This window comes from Narcine bancroftii, chromosome 3, assembly GCF_036971445.1.
Source record: "Narcine bancroftii isolate sNarBan1 chromosome 3, sNarBan1.hap1, whole genome shotgun sequence".
NCBI classification, from domain to species: domain Eukaryota; kingdom Metazoa; phylum Chordata; class Chondrichthyes; order Torpediniformes; family Narcinidae; genus Narcine; species Narcine bancroftii.
Window position 1 is genome coordinate 74,200,858 of NC_091471.1, and position 21,131 is coordinate 74,221,988.

The 21,131-nt window shown below is 40.6% G+C and overlaps 1 protein-coding gene across 1 annotated transcript in view; it reads right to left on the reverse strand.

Annotated features, from left to right (window-relative positions):
- The window catches only part of fgf10a (fibroblast growth factor 10a), a 168,272-nt gene that overhangs the window by 19,457 nt on the left and 127,684 nt on the right, over positions 1–21,131 (reverse strand). Inside the window, exon 2 of the mRNA XM_069924311.1 lies at positions 1,643–1,746. Within this exon, the coding sequence (XP_069780412.1) occupies positions 1,643–1,746 (104 nt within the window). The remainder of the gene's footprint in view (positions 1–1,642; positions 1,747–21,131) is intronic.

A 21,131-nucleotide genomic window follows, 5' to 3' on the forward strand; every position in this document is an offset into this window, starting at 1 on the left:
ATTTCTTCCAGCAGATCATTATTTGATCAAAATGTTAATGTTGAAAATAGATTTTCTGACTTCAAGGTGGCCTGAATAACATCTAATTAAAAATTGAGTAGGGCCATTTGTCAGCTCTCCCTTGTTCCTGCCAAAAGCAGGCATATGACCCCTTGTTATATAATCAAGGTTTATCGACATAAATTAAGCAGTGATGAATGAGGCCACTCTAAAGTGCCTGGAGTTCATCAGAAATCAAAAGTAAACATTTTGGTTCAATATTTTCAAATAATGTTATGCAATGAACTGGTGTGATCTCCCTATTCCAAAGTCCTTTGAGTGTGAATTTGCATTAATGACTCTAAGACTCTTTATAAATATAATAGATTTCCCAGGTCTGAAAAGTTTTTCATATCTCACTTACTAGATCTCCTCTCTGAATTACCACCAACTGAGTGTTTTTAAGAGCTACACATTTTGGGTGCTCTCAGCCACTCTTACGACAAATATAATTATGAAAATAGAAAATACTAAAAATCTCAGCAGGTCAGACAATATCTGTGGAACGAGAAGGAGAGTTAGATTTCAAATTTATTGTCAGAGTACATACATAAATCTGAAATCTAACTCTCTTTGAGTTAACACTCAAGTCATGAAATTCACAAACTTGATAAGGTCACTCACCTTTTCTTTCTCACTTAGTTACTGTCTGATCAGCTGAATCTTTCCATTATTTTCTGCTTCACTTCCAGACTTCTTTTTGGTCTTGCATTTGTGAGTCCTTGTTATTCAATACAAAGAAAAAATCCCAAGCCAAACCCAGCTTAACATCTTGAAAAAAAGTTATTGCTTCTGTTTCCCTATATGAGTGACTGCAAGGACGCTTTCGCAAAGTATCATCCCAACGGAAGTTAAAACATTCTAAACCCAAGCTTAGGATAATGATGGTTACATTTGACCTGATAATTAAATTAGATCATCAAGCATTGCTATTCATCATATAAATGCAGTGTCAACAGGGCTGATAGGTTTGTTTAATAATTTTTATTTTGCTTGAATATTCGGCTTGCACTTTTGGTTTATTTTCAAATTAGGAATAATATCTACCATTTTTCTGCACTTGGCCTTGAATCCTCTGGTCTGGTGAATTCAAATATAATTCCTACTCTAAACTATTAATCAGAACACAATTGTATTCATGTGGATGTATGGCCTGTATTTTAAAAGTTTTAAATTAATATATGAAGAATGTCTCCTTGGGGGAAGAGGAGATTATGGATGGGACCACCCACTCAATGGACCCAGTGTGGTAGGAGTTGGCACCTTTTGGGCAAACAAGATCAAAAACTGGATGGTTAGAAAACACTCAATGCATTGAGCAGAGAAAAGGTTTGTTTAGAATCTTACAATACCCCAGAAACCATGAGAGGGCTAAAGTTAACAAAGTAATTCTTCAACAATTAGTTCAATTAAATATAATCTAATCAATCCAACCAAATCCAGCAGTAATTTGACAGCTGATATGTTCTGTGATTTAAGCTTCATTTTATAATTCACTGAGTAAATTACTGACCTCATTATAATCTGCAGATAATTAAGCCATTAATCATAGTAATCTCTTCTAAAATGTTTTATAATTGAAATACTTTTAAAGAATACTTACTGAGCCATAGATCATTCCTTTCTTGTTCATGGCCAAATAATAATTGCTGTTAATTGCTTTAATAGCCACTACCCCAACCTCCACAGATGTAATTTTCAGTATACCTGAAACAAAACAAAAATAACTTGCTTGCATTATGACTACATTTCAGAGTATGTAGATTATTGATTGCTTATTCAGAATAAAAGGAAAATGATCTAAACTAAGATTGTCACATTGCCTGTGATGCACATATACTCAATAGTCCACAATAGCAACTCAGGATGTAATGGAAGTGAGGTTTTGTAAGCATTATCTGGTTCACAGTTAGAATACACTGAAGTACATTAAATAAATGTTGAAAGAAGTAGAGGTGTACTTACAACTCAGTACACATTATGTTTTTCAGCTCTTGGTGAAGGCTAAATGTGAAAATGTTACACTATTTGACAATCAGACAAACCAAATGACTTCTGCCTATTGGGATGACACAACAAATATGCACAGAATAGAAGAAAATAGCAGGTTGCTATTACATTTTTGGGAAAAAAATTGAAAAATGAAAAACAATGAATACACATATTATGAACAACCTATCACACGTCTAGTAACATGTTTCAAGAGTCTTATTGATCTCCTTACATGTTTTGGTATTAAATCGATTTTGGGACTGTTAGTTTCTTGATTTGTACTCAAATGTTTTATTTCTTTGTCAGACTTGCCATAATCTGATACTTTACTGACCGAAACCTGCAAAAGATCCAAATCATAAAACAATTTTATGACTGACTGTTTCAAAATCCAAACATGGTTCATCTCTACCATAGATTGTTTGATGTGAAAGAAGTTCTCAGATTTTTTTAAATCACTTTTTTAGTTTTGCAACACCAACTATAGTTCACACCTTCCATGTATAAGCAAACCTTGAAAAATGGGTTGAGAACATTCATTTTGTTTGTGTTTGTGTTCATTCTACATTAATGTCGCAGAGACAACTTTGATTCAACCTTCTATTCAACAAGAGTTCTCTGTTTGAGCCTTTATGTGATGTTCAGTACTTTAGCACGAAATTGGCCAAGTGATACGACAAGTGTTAAATATCCCTGCAACACTTGCTTTCTTGATGATTGACTGGTCCCTCAACTGATTCACTTGAAGTCAGAAAATATAAAGAAAGTATGGTCAAATATTCAGTATTAAAACTTCATATTAGATTTTCTACTCCAAAGTTATATGCAGTACCTTAACTTTGATGGCCATCTTTGAATGAAATAAAATCTGGTCAACACGTTTACTCTGTTATCTTTCCAAGTCAGATAAATATATGGAAGATTGGGGAAAATGGGTTATAGGGAACTGACACATAGATCAGCAATGATCAGCCATGGTTATATAGAAAGGCAAGATAGGTTCAAGAGCCTGGGTGTCCTGCTCCTGCTCTTATATTCTTATGTTCTTGTATATTGTCAACTTCGGGTGTGGTACTTGACTGCTATGATTATGAAAGTGTCATCTTCCTTCTCCAAAATGTAGACAGTGCCAAAATATATGGTTCAAATTATGACAATTAACATTAGATACCATGCTTCATTGAAAAATATGCAATTGTTAGAGTTGAAATGAACTGTAATTATCAAGTGATCATATATGATAGCCTAAAACAAGCCAAAATAGTTCTTGTGCATACAGAAGTGAATCATGTATTGCACATGCCTTGGTAGAATATAAACCCCAAGGAGTCCAAGAAAATTTGAGAAATCATTAACTAAAACTGTTTATACCTACCACATGCCTTTTCCCATGACTTCAACTAAATTTTACCATTTGTTTGCAGTTGTTTTCAATTCCAAAGGTAGATGAATGCTCACCAAATAAAATTATAGTGCAAATGAAGAATTCAGTTTGTGTGCACACTACATTCTATAGATCAAAGAATACCAAAGACCACAACCTAGGTATTTTATGTAGTTTATTAATCAGTAAAGGGCCTATCTCACTGGCCTGGAGACTAGGTGGCAACCTGGTGGCGACTCGAGTCTCCACTAGTTGCGGAGACATCTCCGCGATGTCTCCTGGAGACTAGCCGGATCTTCGGGGAGTCGTAGGAAATTCAAACATGTTCAATTTTTTTGGAGAATTTTTCCAGTCTCCAGCAGGTCTCGGAGACGTCTCCACCAGTTGCGGTGATGTCCCGGAGACTAATTTTGTCCGCGACTGGGGAGACCTTCTGGAGACCAAGGAGACTGAGGAGATGTTGCGGCAATGTTGTGGTGACATCTCCGCGACACTGCTTGTCTTAGAGACCACGTGACTGAGCGCGTGCTGGCATCATTGAGATGCCTTCACTCCTGGTCCAAGTCACAGGTACATCATCTGGTACTTGTTCCTGTTGCTGCTGCTGTTGCACCTTGTACTCCCTTGGAAGAGGCCCCACCATCTTGTCTGGCCAGGGGACAGCTCCTCCAACCCCACAGTAGACCTGGGTAGGATCTCTCTCTTGTTCTTGGCAACAGGTGGCATGTTACTTCCTCTTCTCTGCATCCCCTCCAACTGGTTGGTATGCTGTCTCCACTCTCCAGGGGCAACTTCATGAGTGTGTGGGTCCTCTCTGTCAGCTGAGAGTCTGATGTCTGTCATCATGTTGTGGAGTGTACAGGCAGCAAGGACCACCATTTCAACTGTCTGTGGGCACATAATCATCATGGGGTGGAAACATCTGAATCTGGAAAGAAAAAATAGAAGTAAAATTAAAGTTATTATATTTGCTGTGATTACAATCTGGCAAATATGACTGTCTCTGTGGCAGGAAAAAAAAAAATAAAATGCTGCACACCTGTTTGTCAAGATGCCAAAGCTGTTCTTCACAATAAGGCTGGACCGGGACAGCCTGTAGTTGAAGATTCTCTCTGCATGGGTCATTTGGTGCTTGGAGTAGGGCTTCATCATCCATGTCCTCAGGGGAAATACATCGTCACCAACCAAGAAGTAGGGACATCTTGATCTCTACCAGGAAAGGGTTCAGGAGGTGGCAGGTTGGCTTGACCTTCATCCAGTGCCTTGAACAAACTGCAGTCCTTGAAGATGCCACCATCTGAGTCTGCCCCAGGAGTCCCCACATTGAGGTACATGTCAGTATCTACCAATGCCAGCATGATGATGGAAAAGTAGCCTTTGTGGTTGTGGTAGACACTGCCTGACCCTGGAGGTTCAAGAATTCTGACATGCTTCCCATCCAGTGCACCACAGATGTGATGGAAGTTCCACTTCTCAGAAAATCTCCTGGCCACTTCCTTCCACTCCTCTGGTGTAGATGGACACGATGTCCTCCTCATGATACACCTCTGGGAAAATACTGTCAATGGTGTTTGGAGCCACATGGAAGCCATAGGACAGGCTCTTGTAGCAGTTTCCTGTAGCAAGGAACCTCAGAGTGATGGCAACCAAGAAGTAGGGGACATCTTGATCTCCACCAGGAAAGGGTTCAGGAGGTGGCAGGTTGGCTTGACCTTCATCCAGTGCCTTGAACAAACTGCAGTCCTTGAAGATGCCAGCATCTGAGTCAGCCCCAGGAGTCCCCACATTGAGGTACATGTCAGTATCTATCAAACCAGGGGGCAGGGCCTTCCTGAAGTTAATGTCTTGCTTCTGGATCCTGGAAGTAAGGTGAGCCACCAGCTTCCTGAAATCTCTGTATCCACCTTCAGGAAATTCTTGAAGGACTTCACATCTCCTTCTTCCAGGTGTTTCATCAGCTTCTCGTACCAGCTGTGGTGTTGTCGTTGTAGGAGCCACTCACGTACCCACACTGTCTTTGCCTTCCTGACACCCTTTCTGGCCCTATCCCTAGCTCTGGCTTTTGCCTTGTTCATGGCCAGAGCTATTAGCATGAGGGCCAAGGTCTCCTTCTGCTCATCCTCCAGGTAGGGATCCTGCTCCAACAGCATAACAGCGAAGGATAGATCTAGTTGTAGATCTAGGTACATATAGACAGGGAGAAGTCACAGCAATGTCTCCACAACCTTGCAGAGACCCATGATGACCTATTGGCGATGTTGCGGCGACATTGTGGAGATGTCGTGGAGAGGTCGTGGAGACGTTGCAGCAACTGCTGGAGATGTCACGGAGAAATCGCCACAAGTGAGAAGACATCCCTGCGACTTCTGGGTGAATTGGTTGTCACCTTGTCTGGAAATGTCGCCAAGACGTCTTGGATGACGCCCTGGCATCGCCTTGGTGAGAGCACAAGCCATTCTTTGGTCTCCTGGGTCACCTGAGTTGCCGCGAATTATCAGTCACGGCAGTCACGGCGATGTCTCCTCCAATGAGATAGGTCCTTAATCCAAAGCAGGGCAAATAATGAGGTTCTGATGTTCAAGCAGGTTTGCAGGTTCAGAAAATACATTTCTTTTTTTCATTTTGGCTTTATTTGAAAATGCTTTTAATTTTTTAATACATTTTTAAAAATATATAAATTTAAATTTAGACAAAGAGCATGTTAACAGGCCCTTTTTTTCCCATAAACCTGTGCTGCCCAATTGCACACAATGAACCTACAATCCTTCGTATATTTTTTGAATTGTGGGAGGAACTGGAGCCTTTGGAGAAACCCACGCCAAATTGGGGAGAACATACAAACCCCTTACAGAGAGCACGGGATTTGAACCCTGATCCTGATTGATGCTGCTGTAACAGCGTTGTGCTAAATGTTAAGTTAACCCTGCCACCCTAAATAATTATTCAAATTATTATTTTATTAAGACAGAAAGTAACTATGCAAAGCAAGCGATTGGATGGCAAGTGGTATCTTTGCCTTTCACACAGTAGACTAGAACACAAAAATAAAATTTTGTTCAGGTAATCCCACTGATGAGATTATATCTTGTAAATTGTGTACAGTTTTGGACCCTACACCTGGAAAAGAAAGTACTTCGATTGGAGATGCTTTAATAAAGATTTATTAAAGTGATTCCTCAGATGAGCTATCCTAAGAGGAGAAATTGAGCAGAATTGTATATATTCACTGATAGTCACATAAGATTGTGCAGGCCTTGAAAACATAGTTGCTGAGAGGTTGTTTTCCCTTGCCTGAAGACTTAGAACAAAAGGTACTGTCTCAAAATAAATACACAGAACATCGACAGAACATCGACAGACTTTTGATCCTTTGGATGTCTGAACCCTAAAGAGCACTCAAGGGTGACAGCAATACAATTCTGGTTTCTTAGGGAATCAACAAATAAGGGAAGTAGGACTGAGATCAAGAAAATCATCTAAAATGTTAATGCACATGAAAGAGCTCAAAAGTCCATTTGCTTCAACCTGCCTCCATAACGATCAAACAGATAAGCCACAACTCCATCATTCGGAAATCCTGGACTTTTTATTCACCTGGGTTCTCATCCATTCATAGAAACATAGAAGATAGGAGCAGGAGTAGGTCATTCGGCCCTTCGAGCCTGCTCCGCTATTCAATGAGATCATGGCTGATCTTAAAGTTCAGTACCCCGTCCCCGCCTTCTCTCTGTAACCTTTAATACCCTTATACTGAAGAAATAGATCTAATTCCCTCTTAAATAGCGTCAATGAACCTGCCTCTACTGCTCTCTGTGGCAATGAATTCCACAGATTCACCACCCTCTGGGTAAAGAAATTCCTTCTCATCTCGGTTCTAAATGGTTTGCCTATGGCCCTTGGATCTGGATCCTCCCACCATTGGAAATATCCCTTCCGCATCCATTCTGTCCAGTCCTGTCAGAATTTTATATGTCTCTATGAGAGCCCCTCTCAATCTTCTAAACTCCAGTGAGTACAATCCCAAATTGTGCAGTCTTTCCTCATAAGTTATTCCTGCCATTCCAGGTATCAGCCTGGTGAATCGCCTTTGCCCTCCCTCCATTGAAAGAACATCCTTCCTCAGATAAGGTGACCAAAATTGCACACAATACTCCAGGTGCGGTCTCACCAAGGCTCTGTACAGCTGCAGTAAGCTATCCTTATTCCTATACTCAAACCCTCTTGATATGAAGGCCAACATACCATTTGCCTTTTTAACCACCTGCTGTACCTGCATGCTCGCCTTCAGTGACTGGTGCACAAGAACCCCTAGGTCTCTCTGCACTTCCCCATCTCCCAATCTATTGCCATTCAAATAGTAATTTGCCCTCCGGTTTGTGTTACCAAAGTGGATAACCTCACATTTATCCACATTGTAGTGCATTTGCCATGTATCTGCCCAGTTCCCCAATTTATCCAAATCACACTGGAGCTTCCTGACCCCCTCTTCAGTGTACACAACTCCTCCTAGCTTAGTGTCATTTGTAAATTTGGTAATATTACATCCAATCCCCTGAACTTGATCATTAATGTAAATTGTGACAGCTGGGTCCCAGTACAAATCCCTGTGGCACCCCACTGGTCACCGCCTGCCACTCAGAAAATGAGCCGTTTATCCCAACTCTCTGTCTTCTATCTGCCAGCCAATTCTCAATCCACATCAATACCATGAGCCTTGCTTTTGTATGCCAGTCATTTATGTGGGACCTTCTCAAAGGCCTTTTGGAAGTCCAGGTACACCACATCCACTGGCTCTCCCCCATCTATTTTACATGTCACCATCTCAAAGAATTCCAATAGATTTGTCAAGCACGATTTACCTTTTGTAAATCCATGTTGACTCTGTCTGATCCCTTCTCTGCTAGTCATATGCTCCGCTATTACATCCTTAATAATGGATTCCATCATTTTACCCATTACTGATGTAAGGCTCACCGGCCTATCTTCTTTGGCTTGGCTTCGCGGACGAAGATTTATGGAGGGGGTAAAAAGTCCACGTCAGCTGCAGGCTCGTTTGTGGCTGACAAGTCCGATGCAGGACAGGCAGACACGGTTGCAGCGGTTGCAGGGGAAAATTGGTTGGTTGGGGTTGGGTGTTGGGTTTTTCCTCCTTTGCCTTTTGTCAGTGAGGTGGGCTCTGCGGTCTTCTTCAAAGGAGGTCCGATCCCTTCTCTGCTAGTCATATGCTCCGCTATTACATCCTTAATAATGGATTCCATCATTTTGCCCATTACTGATGTAAGGCTCACCGGCCTATAATTCCCCAATTTTTCTCTACCCCACTTTTTAAATAGTTACGTAACATTAGCTACCCTCCAATCCATGGGTACTGATCCTGAATCTATCGAGTTCTGGAAAATAATTCTTAAAGCATCTGCTATCTGAATGTCCACTTCCTTAAGTACCCTAGGATGTAGATTATCAGGCCCTTGGGATTTATCAGCCTTCAATCCCTTCAATTTCCCCTAGATCATATCCTTAGAGATACTGATTTCTTTCAGTTCCTCCCTTGCATTAATCTCTATGTTTCCCAACATCCTTGGATATTTACTGGGTCCCCAGTTCCTAAAATCCACAAGTAATGGCTCCTGCGTTCTCTGTCAACGTGCCAGGGCCTCCGGTCCAGTGGCTCTCTTAACCACCTTCACTTTAAACGTACTGAGTTCACTGTAATGTTACTGTCTAACACGTTTATAACATGTGAATTGGATGTGTGTCTGAATTATTATAAAATTACATCCAAAGCACTGAAAAATCTCCTAGTCCAGCATACTGTTTCAAGCATGCCAGATTAACAGTTTTACTGATATATGGTTTTATGATACAAATTATATGCTGCATCTGACACTTTGGTTTTGTGTCATTGTTACCAGTATTTTAAGTCACTGTGTGATCACAATGTGAATTCCATGGTTAAGTCCTTCAGTGTCTGCTGTGAAAACAATTGCTTCACTTATGCTTTTTACACAGCCATTTCATTCTGGGACATTTTCTTGTTTTCCAGAACAACTGCTGTTTAAAAAGCATGGAGATGGAAAGGTGGGGTGGTGGGGGGGTGGGAAGCAGGGGGCAGGGGTGTCATTCCAGTCCCATCTTTTTACTACAAAGGGACCTAGTAAAATTCCTGGAAATCCTGGAATGCCTGCAGTGTGAACTGCACATCTGACATTCCAAGACCAAGTAATATGACATTTTGATGATGCGTTAAAAGTGCACAACATTTCAGCACAAGATTTGAACATTTGAAACCAACAGTCAGTCTGTTCTCAGCATCCAACAGCCATCAGTCCGTTCACAGCATTCAGTGACCTCAATGTCTGCCAACTGGAGTGATTTAGAGATCCATGAGCCCCTCATCATCCATGCAGAGAACAAAATAACCGCTACACTATGGGCATGGTGAGGGATGGACTGATATTAGATTGAGTATCTCAAAAAATGAGAGACAGCAGTTTTGCTCAGGATGAGTCCCAGGTGATTAAATGTCTGCATAGGAACGACAATGCCCGGAGTGGCAGCGGGCGCTTGGACTGGCCATACTTTGAACTTTGCTATGCCATCTGGGGCACAAACCATTCAGCACACCTAGTAGCACTACAGAGCAACATGGAGGATCAATCATCCCCTGATGTAGTTCCAGTTACGTCTCCCTCCTCCAGCAGGACTCCTGATGCCAGGGTCCCGAGTGGCACAGAAACCGAGCCCAGCAATACAGGACTTGTGCCTCAAGAGCAACCAGGTAAGAACTTATTTCTTCACTTGATCAACAAATTTTGCCATATATTTTGTAAGTGTGTGTGCCCATAAAGAACGGTCTTACTAATGTAGCTTGTGCTCCATTGCTTTCCAGGATACCAGTAGCCTAAGAAGGGCCAGAGACCCACCAAAGCACAGGTGGTGACCCAGGAAATGAGGGAGACGTTGCACTCGATGGACAGTGATAACGTGGAGAGGAAGTCTATTTGGAAAGAGGTGCAGAGGGTCTGTCAGGATGAAGGGAGAGAGACACAGGAGGCAGAGATGGCAGCATGTGAGGCCAATAGACATACCTAGTCAGAGGAGATGGCAAGGTTTGGACAAATGTTCAAAGATGTCCAACAGGAAATGCAGAAAAAATCTCATGAGGGACTTGATGACTATAATGTCATCCTCTGCTTGATGGCATCAACCTCCCGTTGCACTGCCATCAACTCACATATGACAGTACCACACTCATCAACCGCGTAGCCAGTATTTCTATCTGGTACTACAGCAGAATGAATTCAGTCGAGGCATATGAGTCTTTTCAATCACACTCATCCTCCTCCCTCCTCCAGCCGCTGGAGTGATGTGACTTTTGCAAGTTGTATTGATGCTTGGTTTTATTGCACAGTTGAAAATAGTTAAATGCAAAAGAATTAAAAGTTTTTATTTTCAATTACATCTCCTGTTCACTACTATTCTTTGACAAGTGCACTATATATATTTACTAAAAGCTGTCATTTACTAGCTTAATTGTTAACAGAAGGGACATAATCACCTCACGGATTGCCTGGTGACTGTGTGCTTGTACACCATGATAAGCAACCCGATCAGGCTCCTCAGGGAGATCGGGTAGATCAGTGTTCCACTCAAGCAAGAAGTGTTCCTTGTTGAGGTCACATATATTGTGTAGAACACATCAAGCAATAAAAACGTCTGACACAAAAGTGGTACAAATATCAAGTTGCTTGGCCAGGCACCTCCAGCGACCTTTGAGACATCCAAAAGCATTTTCTACCACCATCCTTGCCAAGCTCAAGTGGAAGTTATAGCTACACTGTCATTGATTGAGTATGTGGTGGTTAGTGAACCCCTTCATCAATCACTTCCTGAGGGGTGAGCTGGATCTCCAATTAGATCCACAGGGATTTCCACTCCGTTAACAGTTTTAGGTTTCTGTGGGCAGAGCAATGTAGATGTATAAGTGCCTTATGCAACCTCTGAGAATGACACACTTTATGTGGGAAGTGATACCCGCCTTGATCCTCAGCCTTTCTGTGCATGGGTGAATGGAGCATCATGGGTACAACCAGAATGTGGTGGAACCACTGTGTATTTGCTGGTGCTGTCTAATATGTACATATATTTTTTTAACTTTATTTATTCATTCAACAAAAAATATATGACATATACAGCAATTAAACATGAACATGTTTTATAAAGAACCCCCCCCCCACCTCTTCAACCAACTCTCCTAAGGAGAGCTATAAAAAAAGAAAGAATATAAAAACAAAGTTAAATATACATATTAAAGTCTAATCAATATAAATTGAAATGTAAATGTTCTGAGTTTAACAGCCACATTAATAAAAAAATTATAATTATCATGCAAAACATGTAATATTTTCCATTATTAAACAATATTTCATCTCATTATGCCATCTATTAATATCAATCATATTTGTATCTTTCCACATACTAGCAATACATTTTTTGCTGTCTAATATGAATGTATTGCATGGACTGGCCCGCCCCTGTACCTGTAATTCCTCCCCTGTGATTTCCCATAAAGGGAAACCCCTCCCTCAAGTACCTGCCTTGGAACCAGGCCAGCAACATATGAAATTTGTCTGCAGTTTATGGAGATTAAAACCTATTAACCACAACTTCCAGTCTGATGCGAGTCATTGATTGTGTATCACAGGCCAACCCACAAACACATCTATGAAGCTGGAACAACAAACAAAATCTGTGTTTAGATAGACATCTGAAATTATTAATTGATAAAGAGTAATAATTGTAACTCAGAACATGATATTTACCAGTAGTTGTGGTCTACAATAACCTGAAGAAAAATGGAGTGCCAGCCTTTCCGATTGTAGTGAGTTAGAGGGTCCTCACGTGGGGTTCTGATGGGAATATGTATGCCATCAATAGCATTAGCACTCATTGGATACTCCCGTTTTGCAAATCTGTCCATTGTCTACTGGAGTCTTGAACCACTTGGCAGGTCAACAAAGCATTTAAATAGAGCCCTCTTCAATGCTCCAGTAACTTGGTGTACCAACACACACAGTGGTAAGACTGACACCAAAAATACAACTATGGATTGATATCCACAGTGGATATTCACAGTGGATACACTAATGTAATGTAACCACAAGGCAAAGGCAAGTATAAGACAAGGTTCCAGAGGTTGTCGCCAGTTTGTTGCCTTGCACCTCAGATGTGGCTCAACGAATTCCAATACAAAGTCAAAAGTGTCCAGAGACATACAGGGACATGAGTCCAGAAAATGGACCCGTGCGGTCTCTCTCTCCCTCTCCCCCACATTTTTGTATCCAACAGCAGCGTGAATTGACTCACAAGAAGGAAATGTCTCCGTCGATGACATCTAAGGTCTGCGTGCGTTCCTGCCTCAAACATCTCTCTGCTTCTCTTCAAATTCTTCTCCACTGTATTTCTGATCACATCATGAAGTTGTATGATGCACAGGAAATTAACCTGCGCTCCAAGAGCTATATATGGTTTTTTGAATATTTTATTTTAGTTTTCACAGACTTATAAAATCCAATAAACAAAGCCATTCATGTATGGATACCTAAAGTCCATATTTGTCCCAACAACTACCCCCCCCCCCCCACCACAGCAAATACATTCTAAAAACTTAACACGATCCCACTCATTATGGGGCACACGACCCCTATCAAGATTTGTAATGAAAACAAAAATCACAATGGCAATGCTATTCAAAGAAAACACTAAAAAGAAATAAACTTGAAATTAAAAGAAAAATAAGGACCTGAAAAGTAAAGGGCAGGAGCATCGTCTGCACCAAGTGCTATTTCGTAATCGCACCTCTGGTCCTACTGGGACAATTTAACCTTATCCCTATTTAAAAGGGGGTGGGGGGGGGGTGAAATCAATCTATCTGAGTAGCAATCTACTGCAAGATAGGTTGCCACTCTACCAAATGTGCCATGTTTCCTCTATAGGTTATATGTGATTTTCTCCTTAGGAATGCAACTCTGCATTTTCATATTTCACTGTATGGTATTCAGCTGGGAGTCGGATTTCAACGAAACCGCTATACACTTCCTGGCTACCGCCAAAGCGACCTTCACAAGCAAAATTTGGAATTTTGTCAATCTAAACTTCACTTCTCCAATATCCTCCAAGATGAGCAGCTCTGGGTCATGTGGAAAATCCACTCTTGTAATTAGATCTTCACAAAAAGGTCTCATCCTTTGAACACAGCCAGGTAGAGTGGATGAAAGTTCCCTTCTCCACCACATCTAAAACACATTTCTGAAATATCAGATTTTGATCTGTGTAGTGTCTGAGGTATAAGGTACAATGGGTGCAGGAAGTTATACTGCACCATCCTGTATTTAGTGTTGACAACCCCTGTCACACTGTCCAGACACAGATCCTACCACCATTCTTCATTGATTGTTGTATCCAAGTCCGACTCCCATCTCTCCCTTGCACCCTCACTTTGGAATATGTAATACATCATAGAAATAAATTTACACACATTCCCCTTTTGAATTAGAATCTCCATGCCGTTACATTCAGGCAGGGTCATTGCTAGTGCCAATTTTTCCCTCAAAAAAGATCTTATTGCAGATAGCAGAAGAATGTTCTGTTGGACAAATTATACTTGTTTCTCAATTACTCAAATGTCATAAGTTTCCCCCTTTTATAACAATCCTCAATTCACCTGATCCCTCTTTGCTATCAGGTGTCCAGGAGTGCTATACATGTACACGGCTAGTACCATAAGCACATCAAGATCTACCACCATTTTTGTTTTGTTTTAAAGGATATGTCTGACATGTATGTTAGACATCACAGTAGACATCGACGCACTGGAGCTACGTCCTGCCTCATGTGTAAAAAGCCACTTTGATCCAGAAAATGGATGATAAATATGTGATGCATCAGGATCAGATTTATTGATAGTGTGAAGAACCAAAGCCGGCATTTGGCAGGATCTTCATTACTGAAATATCGCAGGATTTCTGTGTAAAAAATGTAACTGAAACCCCTTCTGATTAAATCGACATTGAAATAGAAGCAACTAAGGTGGCTTCTGTTCTTCAGTAGAGGGAATGCAACATTGTCCATACTTGACATGGCACAGTGGGGTAACGAGTAAGTGGGAGATTGACTACGAGATGCAGTAGGAGGCAGAGCCATTCTAACAGCTTGATTTATTTAAATAGAAATAGTGAGCTCCATTCTCCAATCCGATGTCATTTTCTCATGCTGTATAGATCCAATTTGCAATATTAAACTAATTTTTTATTCACTCTGTATGTGTTCTGCTGTTCAAAGATTGTTCTAATTATTGAGTAAAATATAGATAGACCCCAACTTATGATGTTCTGACTTATGACATTCCAAAGTTATGATGGTCAGAATTTGTACTTTTGATTTCGAGTTCTGATATATATCCGCATTTGTGATGTCCTGGCTACCTGTGCATACTAACTCCCAACGCCACAGCCACCTGAGCATCTGAGCTCCCAATGCCCAGTCGCCCACACATCTGAGCTCCCGACGCTAAGGTTTCGACTTACAATAATTTCGACTTACGATGAGAGTTCTGGAACCGAACTCCCATCGTAGGTCGGGGTCTGCCTGTCCATACCAACATCTGAATAATTCATATGGAGAATATTCTGATTAGTGTGATCAGTTACACATTGATTTGCATAAAATTGTTTTGATAAATGTGATGTATCAGAATCAGATTTATTGATAGCGGTGATATTCTGAGTTGTTAATCATTTGTCTACATTAGGTGGATTTGTACAGGTTTCCATATGAGACTTGTTCAAGTGGTGGCTATTCAGATAAGTATCTAATTCATGTGTCGGAATTGGTTTTGTTCCAATTAATGAATAATTTACATAACAAGCAAAATGGATTTTTCATGTGGATTCCCCTGATTAGGGCATAATTCATAATGAAATTTTGTCTCAATGATGTGTAATCCAGGAGAATTCTTTTTAAAAAGTTTCAATATATTCGAGCAGGCGATGACTTTTAACTGCTTTCTCCTTGTGCAAGTGTTAATTCTGAAATTGTAACTGTTTTTAATTCATTTACAAGGTCATGATTATTTGTGACTTTCTCCCCCAGTAAGCTGCAGATGCTGAATATGTACAAGTCCAACATCTTTACTCCACAGCGAAGTTGAGAGTTAATGTTTGCTTTATTGATGTCAGCTTTTTATCTCCTGGAATTTTGTACTGAACTCAGAATGTTTCTGCTATCACAATGGGATAATGATCAGGATGGTGCAGTCATCTGATCCAGTAACCTCCTTTTTCTTAGGCAATACTTCAGTCTTTGCCTCCACTCTAGTTCTATTGGTTCTAAAGAGGCTGATTTGAAGTTGCGATCACTGTGAGATCTACAAACCACCATTGATGGAGTGGGTGGAATGCTCCTTCCCCCATTATCACTGGATTTTCACATGCTCCAGATGTAGAGATTCAAGGAACTCAATGCCATCCTTTTCCACTTTGAGTGATTATGGAGCCAAGATTCTCAGCCAGAGGGGATAGTACATATTTTAAAAGTGGCTTTGAGAATATCCTTGAATTATTCCTCTGTAGATCTGGCAATTCCTTGATTGTGATCAGTTCTGGTTGTCCAGCAATAGGAAGGATGTCATTAAGCTGGAAAGGACACAAAAACATTCATGTGGATGTTGCCAGGACAGAAGGGCTTAAGTTATAAGGAGAGACATAGTAGACTTTTGTCCCTGAGCATAGGTGTCCAGGGGATGTCTTAAGAAGGTATATAAAAATTATGAAACGCATAGATAAAGGGAATAGACACTTTTCTTCAGGGAAAGGTAGTATAAAGCTAGAGGTTATAAGCTAACAGTGAAGGGACAAAGATTTCAAAGGGACCTGAGGGGCACCTTTTTCCACAAGAGTGGTGTGTATTTGCAACGAGCTGACTGAGGAAGCTAGAGAGGTGGTACAAATATGACATTAAAAATTTTTTAGATGATACATGGATCGGTAAGCTTTAGAGAAATATGGGCCAAACACGGGCAAATGGGATTAGCTCACATAGGCAACATGGGAGAATACTGGGAATGGACTGAAACATGAAAGTCTGCAGATGCCATGAGTGCAGTAAAAACAGAGAAATTTTTGAGGAAATCAGCAGGTCTTGCAGAGCCAGAGGAGGTAAAGATATTCCACCAGAATACTAACATAGGCTCGCTTACCCTGGTTTTGGACATGACATGGACGGCATTGGTAAACCCTCTCAAATATTATGAGCCCCAACAACATACAAGGGGGAAAGTCACTGGTGCCCAGCAGATCATGACTTGGTGTCAAAAAGCTTGAGGTCTTTGGCTTCAAAGACTCAAGATAGGCAAAGACTGTGCTAATGAAGAATATTCAGTGGTAATCAATCAGTTTGTTGATTGGAGACCACACCCCACCCATGCACCACCCCCATTCGTACTCACCCCCTAACCCTGAGACATGGAAAGTGATCTACCTTTTTCATGTTTTTGGTGTAGCTTTTTATTGTCAAGGAATGGTGTGGTATAGTGGGGAAGTGTTTGAATGGAAACTTTGTTAAGGAATGATGATGTTTGGTGGAGAAGGGTTTGTATGTGAATTTTGTTAAGGAATGGTTTACTATAGTGGGGAGGGGTTTGTATGGAAACATTGTTAAGGGATGGTGTGAAATGGTTTAGAATGGTGGGGAGGGGTTAGAATGGAATTTTGTTAAGGAATGGTGAAGAATGGTTTAGTAGGGTGGGGAGGGGTTTGTATGGGAAATTTGTTCAGGAATGGTTTACTATAGTGGGGAGGTGTTTGTATGGGAATATTGTTAAGGAATGGTGTGGAATAGTTTAGTATGGTGGGGAGGGGTTTGTATGGGAACATTGTTAAGGAATGGTGTGAAATGGTTTAGAATGGTGGGGAGGGGTTAGAATGGAATTTTGTTAAGGAATGGTGAGGAATGGTTTAGTAGGGTGGGGAGGGGTTTGTATGGGAACATTGTTAAGGAATGGTGTGAAATGGTTTAGAATGGTGGGGAGGGGTTAGAATGGAATTTTGTTAAGGAATGGTGTGGAATAGTTTAGTTTGGTGGTGACATGATTGGATGGGATTATGTTATGGATTGGTGTGGATTGGTTTAGTTTGGTGGGGAGGTGTTTATTTGGGAACTTTTTTCAGGAATGGTGTGGAATGGTTTTGTGTGGTGGCGAGTGGTTTGTATGGGAGCTTTGTTAAGGAATGGTTTGGAATGGTTTAGTATGGTGTGGAGGGAATTGTATGAGAACTTTGTAAACAATTGTGTGGAATGGATTAGTATGTTGGGTAGGGTTTTGTATGGTAACGTTGTTAAAGAATGGTGTGAATTGGTTTAGTATGGTGTGCATGGGTTTGTATGGGAACTTTGTTAAGGAATGGTGTGCATTGCTTTAGAATGGTGTGGAAGGGTTTGAATGGAAATTAAGGAATGGTGTGGAATGGTTTAGTATGGTACGGAGGGGGTTGCATGGAAACTTTGTGAAGAAATGTTGTTGAATGGATTAGTATAGTGGGATCAGGAACTTTGTTAATAAATGGTGTGGAATCGTTTAGTATGTTGTGGTGGGGTTTATGGGAAATTTGTTAAGGAATGATGTGGAATGTTTTAGTATGGAGGCTAGGGGATTGTATGGGAAATTTGTTAAGGAATAGTGTGGAATGGTTTAGGATGGTATGGAGTTATTTGTATGGGAAATTTGTTTAGGAATGGTGTGGAATGGTTTAGTATGCTGTGGAGGGGATTGTATGGTATATTTGTTAAGGACATGGGGAATTGTTTAGTTTTGTGTGGAGGGGTTCTAATGGAAACTGTTATGAAATGGTGGGGAATGTTTTAGTATGGTGGGGAGGGGATTGTATGGAAACTTTGTTAGGGTAATGATGTAGTATGTTGGAGAGGTGATTGTATGGTATATTTTTTAAGGAATGGTGGGTAATGGATTAGGATGGTGGGGAGTTTTTTGTGTGAGAAATTTGTTCAGGAATGGTGTTGAATGGTTTTGTATGGTGGAGAGGGGTTTGTATGGTAACTTTGTTAAAGAATGGTGTGGAATGGTTTAGTATGTTGGGGAGGGGGTTACATGGAAATTTTGTTAAGGAATGGTGGGGAGGGTTTATATGGTAACTGTTAAGGAATGGTGGGGAGGGTTTATATGGTAACTGTTAAGGAATGGTTTGGAATGGTTTAGTATGGTGTGGAGAGGTTTGTATCGGAACTTTGTTAAGGAATGGTGTGGAATGTTTTCATATGGTGGTGGGGATTGTATGGGAACTTTGTTAAGGAATGGTGTGGAATTGTTTTGTATGGTGTGGATGGGTTTTTAATGAAAACTTTGTAAAGGAATTGTGTGGAATGGTTTAATATGGTGGGGATGGGATTGTATGGAAACATTGTGATGGAATGGTGTGGAAGGTTTAGTGTGGTGGAGATGGGTTAGAATGGAAACTTTGTTAAGGAATGGTGTGGTATGGTTGGGATGGGTTTTTAATGGAAGCTTTGTTAAGGAATGGTGGGGAATGTTTTGTATGGGAACTTTGTTGAGGAATGGTGTGGAATGGTTAAGTATGTTGGAAGTGGTTTGAATGCAAACTTTGTTAAGGAATGGTTTAAGTATGTTTCTGAAGGGTGTGTATGTGAACTTTGTTAAGGAATTGTTTAGTATGATGTGGTGGGGTATGTATGAGAACATTGTGAAAGAATGGTGTGGAATGGTTTAGTATGATGGGGAGGGGTATGTATGAGAACTTTATGAACGAGTGGTGTGGATTGGTTTAGTATTGTGGGGAGGGGTTTGTTTGAGAATTTTATTTAGGAATGATGTGGAATTTTTTAGTATATTGGTGAGGTGTTTGTATGGGAACATTGTAAAGGAATGGTTTGGAATTGATTAGTTTGATGGGGAGGGGCTTGTATGAGAACTGTTAAGAAATGGTGTGGAATGATTTAGTATGGTGGTAAGGGTTTTGTATGGGAACTGTTAACTAATGTTGTGGAATGGTTTAGTATGTTGGTCCCGGAGACTTATCCACCTTTATATTCTTCAAAAGCCCTAAAACTACATCTTTTGTAATCTCTATATTCCTCATATTTACCCAATTTGCTTTTTTTATCTCACATCTCCCAATATCCTTCTCCTTAGTGAATACCGAAGAAAAGAAACTGTTCAATATCTCCCCCATTTCTCTAGGCTCCACACACAGTTTTCTGCTCTGATTCTCTAAGGGACCAATTTTGTCTCTAGCTTTCCTTTTACCATTAACGTATTTGTAGAACTCTTTTGGATTAGTGTTCACCCTGCTTGCCATAGTTTCCTCGTACCTTCTTTTAGCTTTCCTAATTCCTCTCTTAAGATTCCTCTTACATTCAATGTATCTTTCAAACATCCCCTTAACTCCATGCTTCTTATATCTAATGTATGCCTCCCTTTTTCTTCGAACCAAGTTTCCAATATTCCTTGAAAACCACGGCTCTCTCAAACCTTTTGCCCCTCCTTTTAACCTAACAGGAACATAAAGCTTTTGCACTCTCAAAATCTGATCTTTAAAAGACTTCCATCTCTCTACTACATCCTGCCCATAAAACAAATTGTCCCAATCCACACCCTGCAAGTCCTTTCGCATCTCCTCAAATCTAGCTTTTCCCCAATCAAAAACCTCAACCCTTGGCCCTGACTTCTCTCTTTCCATAATGACATTGAAGCTGATGGCATTATGATCACTGGACCCGAAGTGCTCGCCAACACTAACCTCCGTCACTTGACCCATCCCATTTGCCAACAGTAGATCTAACACTAAATTCTTCCACACCATTTGTTCACATTGTTCTCATACAAGCCCCTTCCCATCATACTAAACCATTCCTTAATAAAGTTCACATACACACCTCCTCACAACCATACTTAACCATTCCACACCATTCCTTAGCAAAGTTTCCATTCAAATCCCTACCAACATTCTAAACCATTCCACACCATTCCGCAACGAAGTTCCCATACAAACCCCTCCCCACCATACTAAAACATTCCACACCATTCCTTAACAAAGTTTGCATGCAACACCCTCCCCACCATACTAAACCTTTACACAGCATTCCCTAACAAAGCTTCCATTCAAACCCTTCCAAACCATACTAAACAATTCTACATCATTCCTTAACAAATTTCCCATACAAATCCCTCCCCACCATACTAAACCATTCAACACCATTCCTTATCAAAGTTTCCATGCAAACCCCCCCACTATACTAAACCATCCACACCATTTCTGAACAAAGTTCCCATACAAATATCACCCCACCATCCTAAACCATTCCACACCATTCTTTAACAGTTTCCATTCAAACCCCACCACACCATACGGCATCATTCGACGCCATACCACACTAATCCTTAACAAAATTTCCATGGAAACCCGCCTTTACAAAATTTCCATGAAAACCCCTCCCCATAAACACCACACCATTCCTCAACAAAGCTTCCATTCAAATCTATCCACACCATAATAAACCGTTCCACACCATTCTTTAACAAAGTTCCCTTACAAACCCCTCCCCACCATACCACACCATTCCTTAACAAAGTTTCCATCAAACCCCTCCACCATACTAAACCATCCACACCATTCCTTCATAAAGT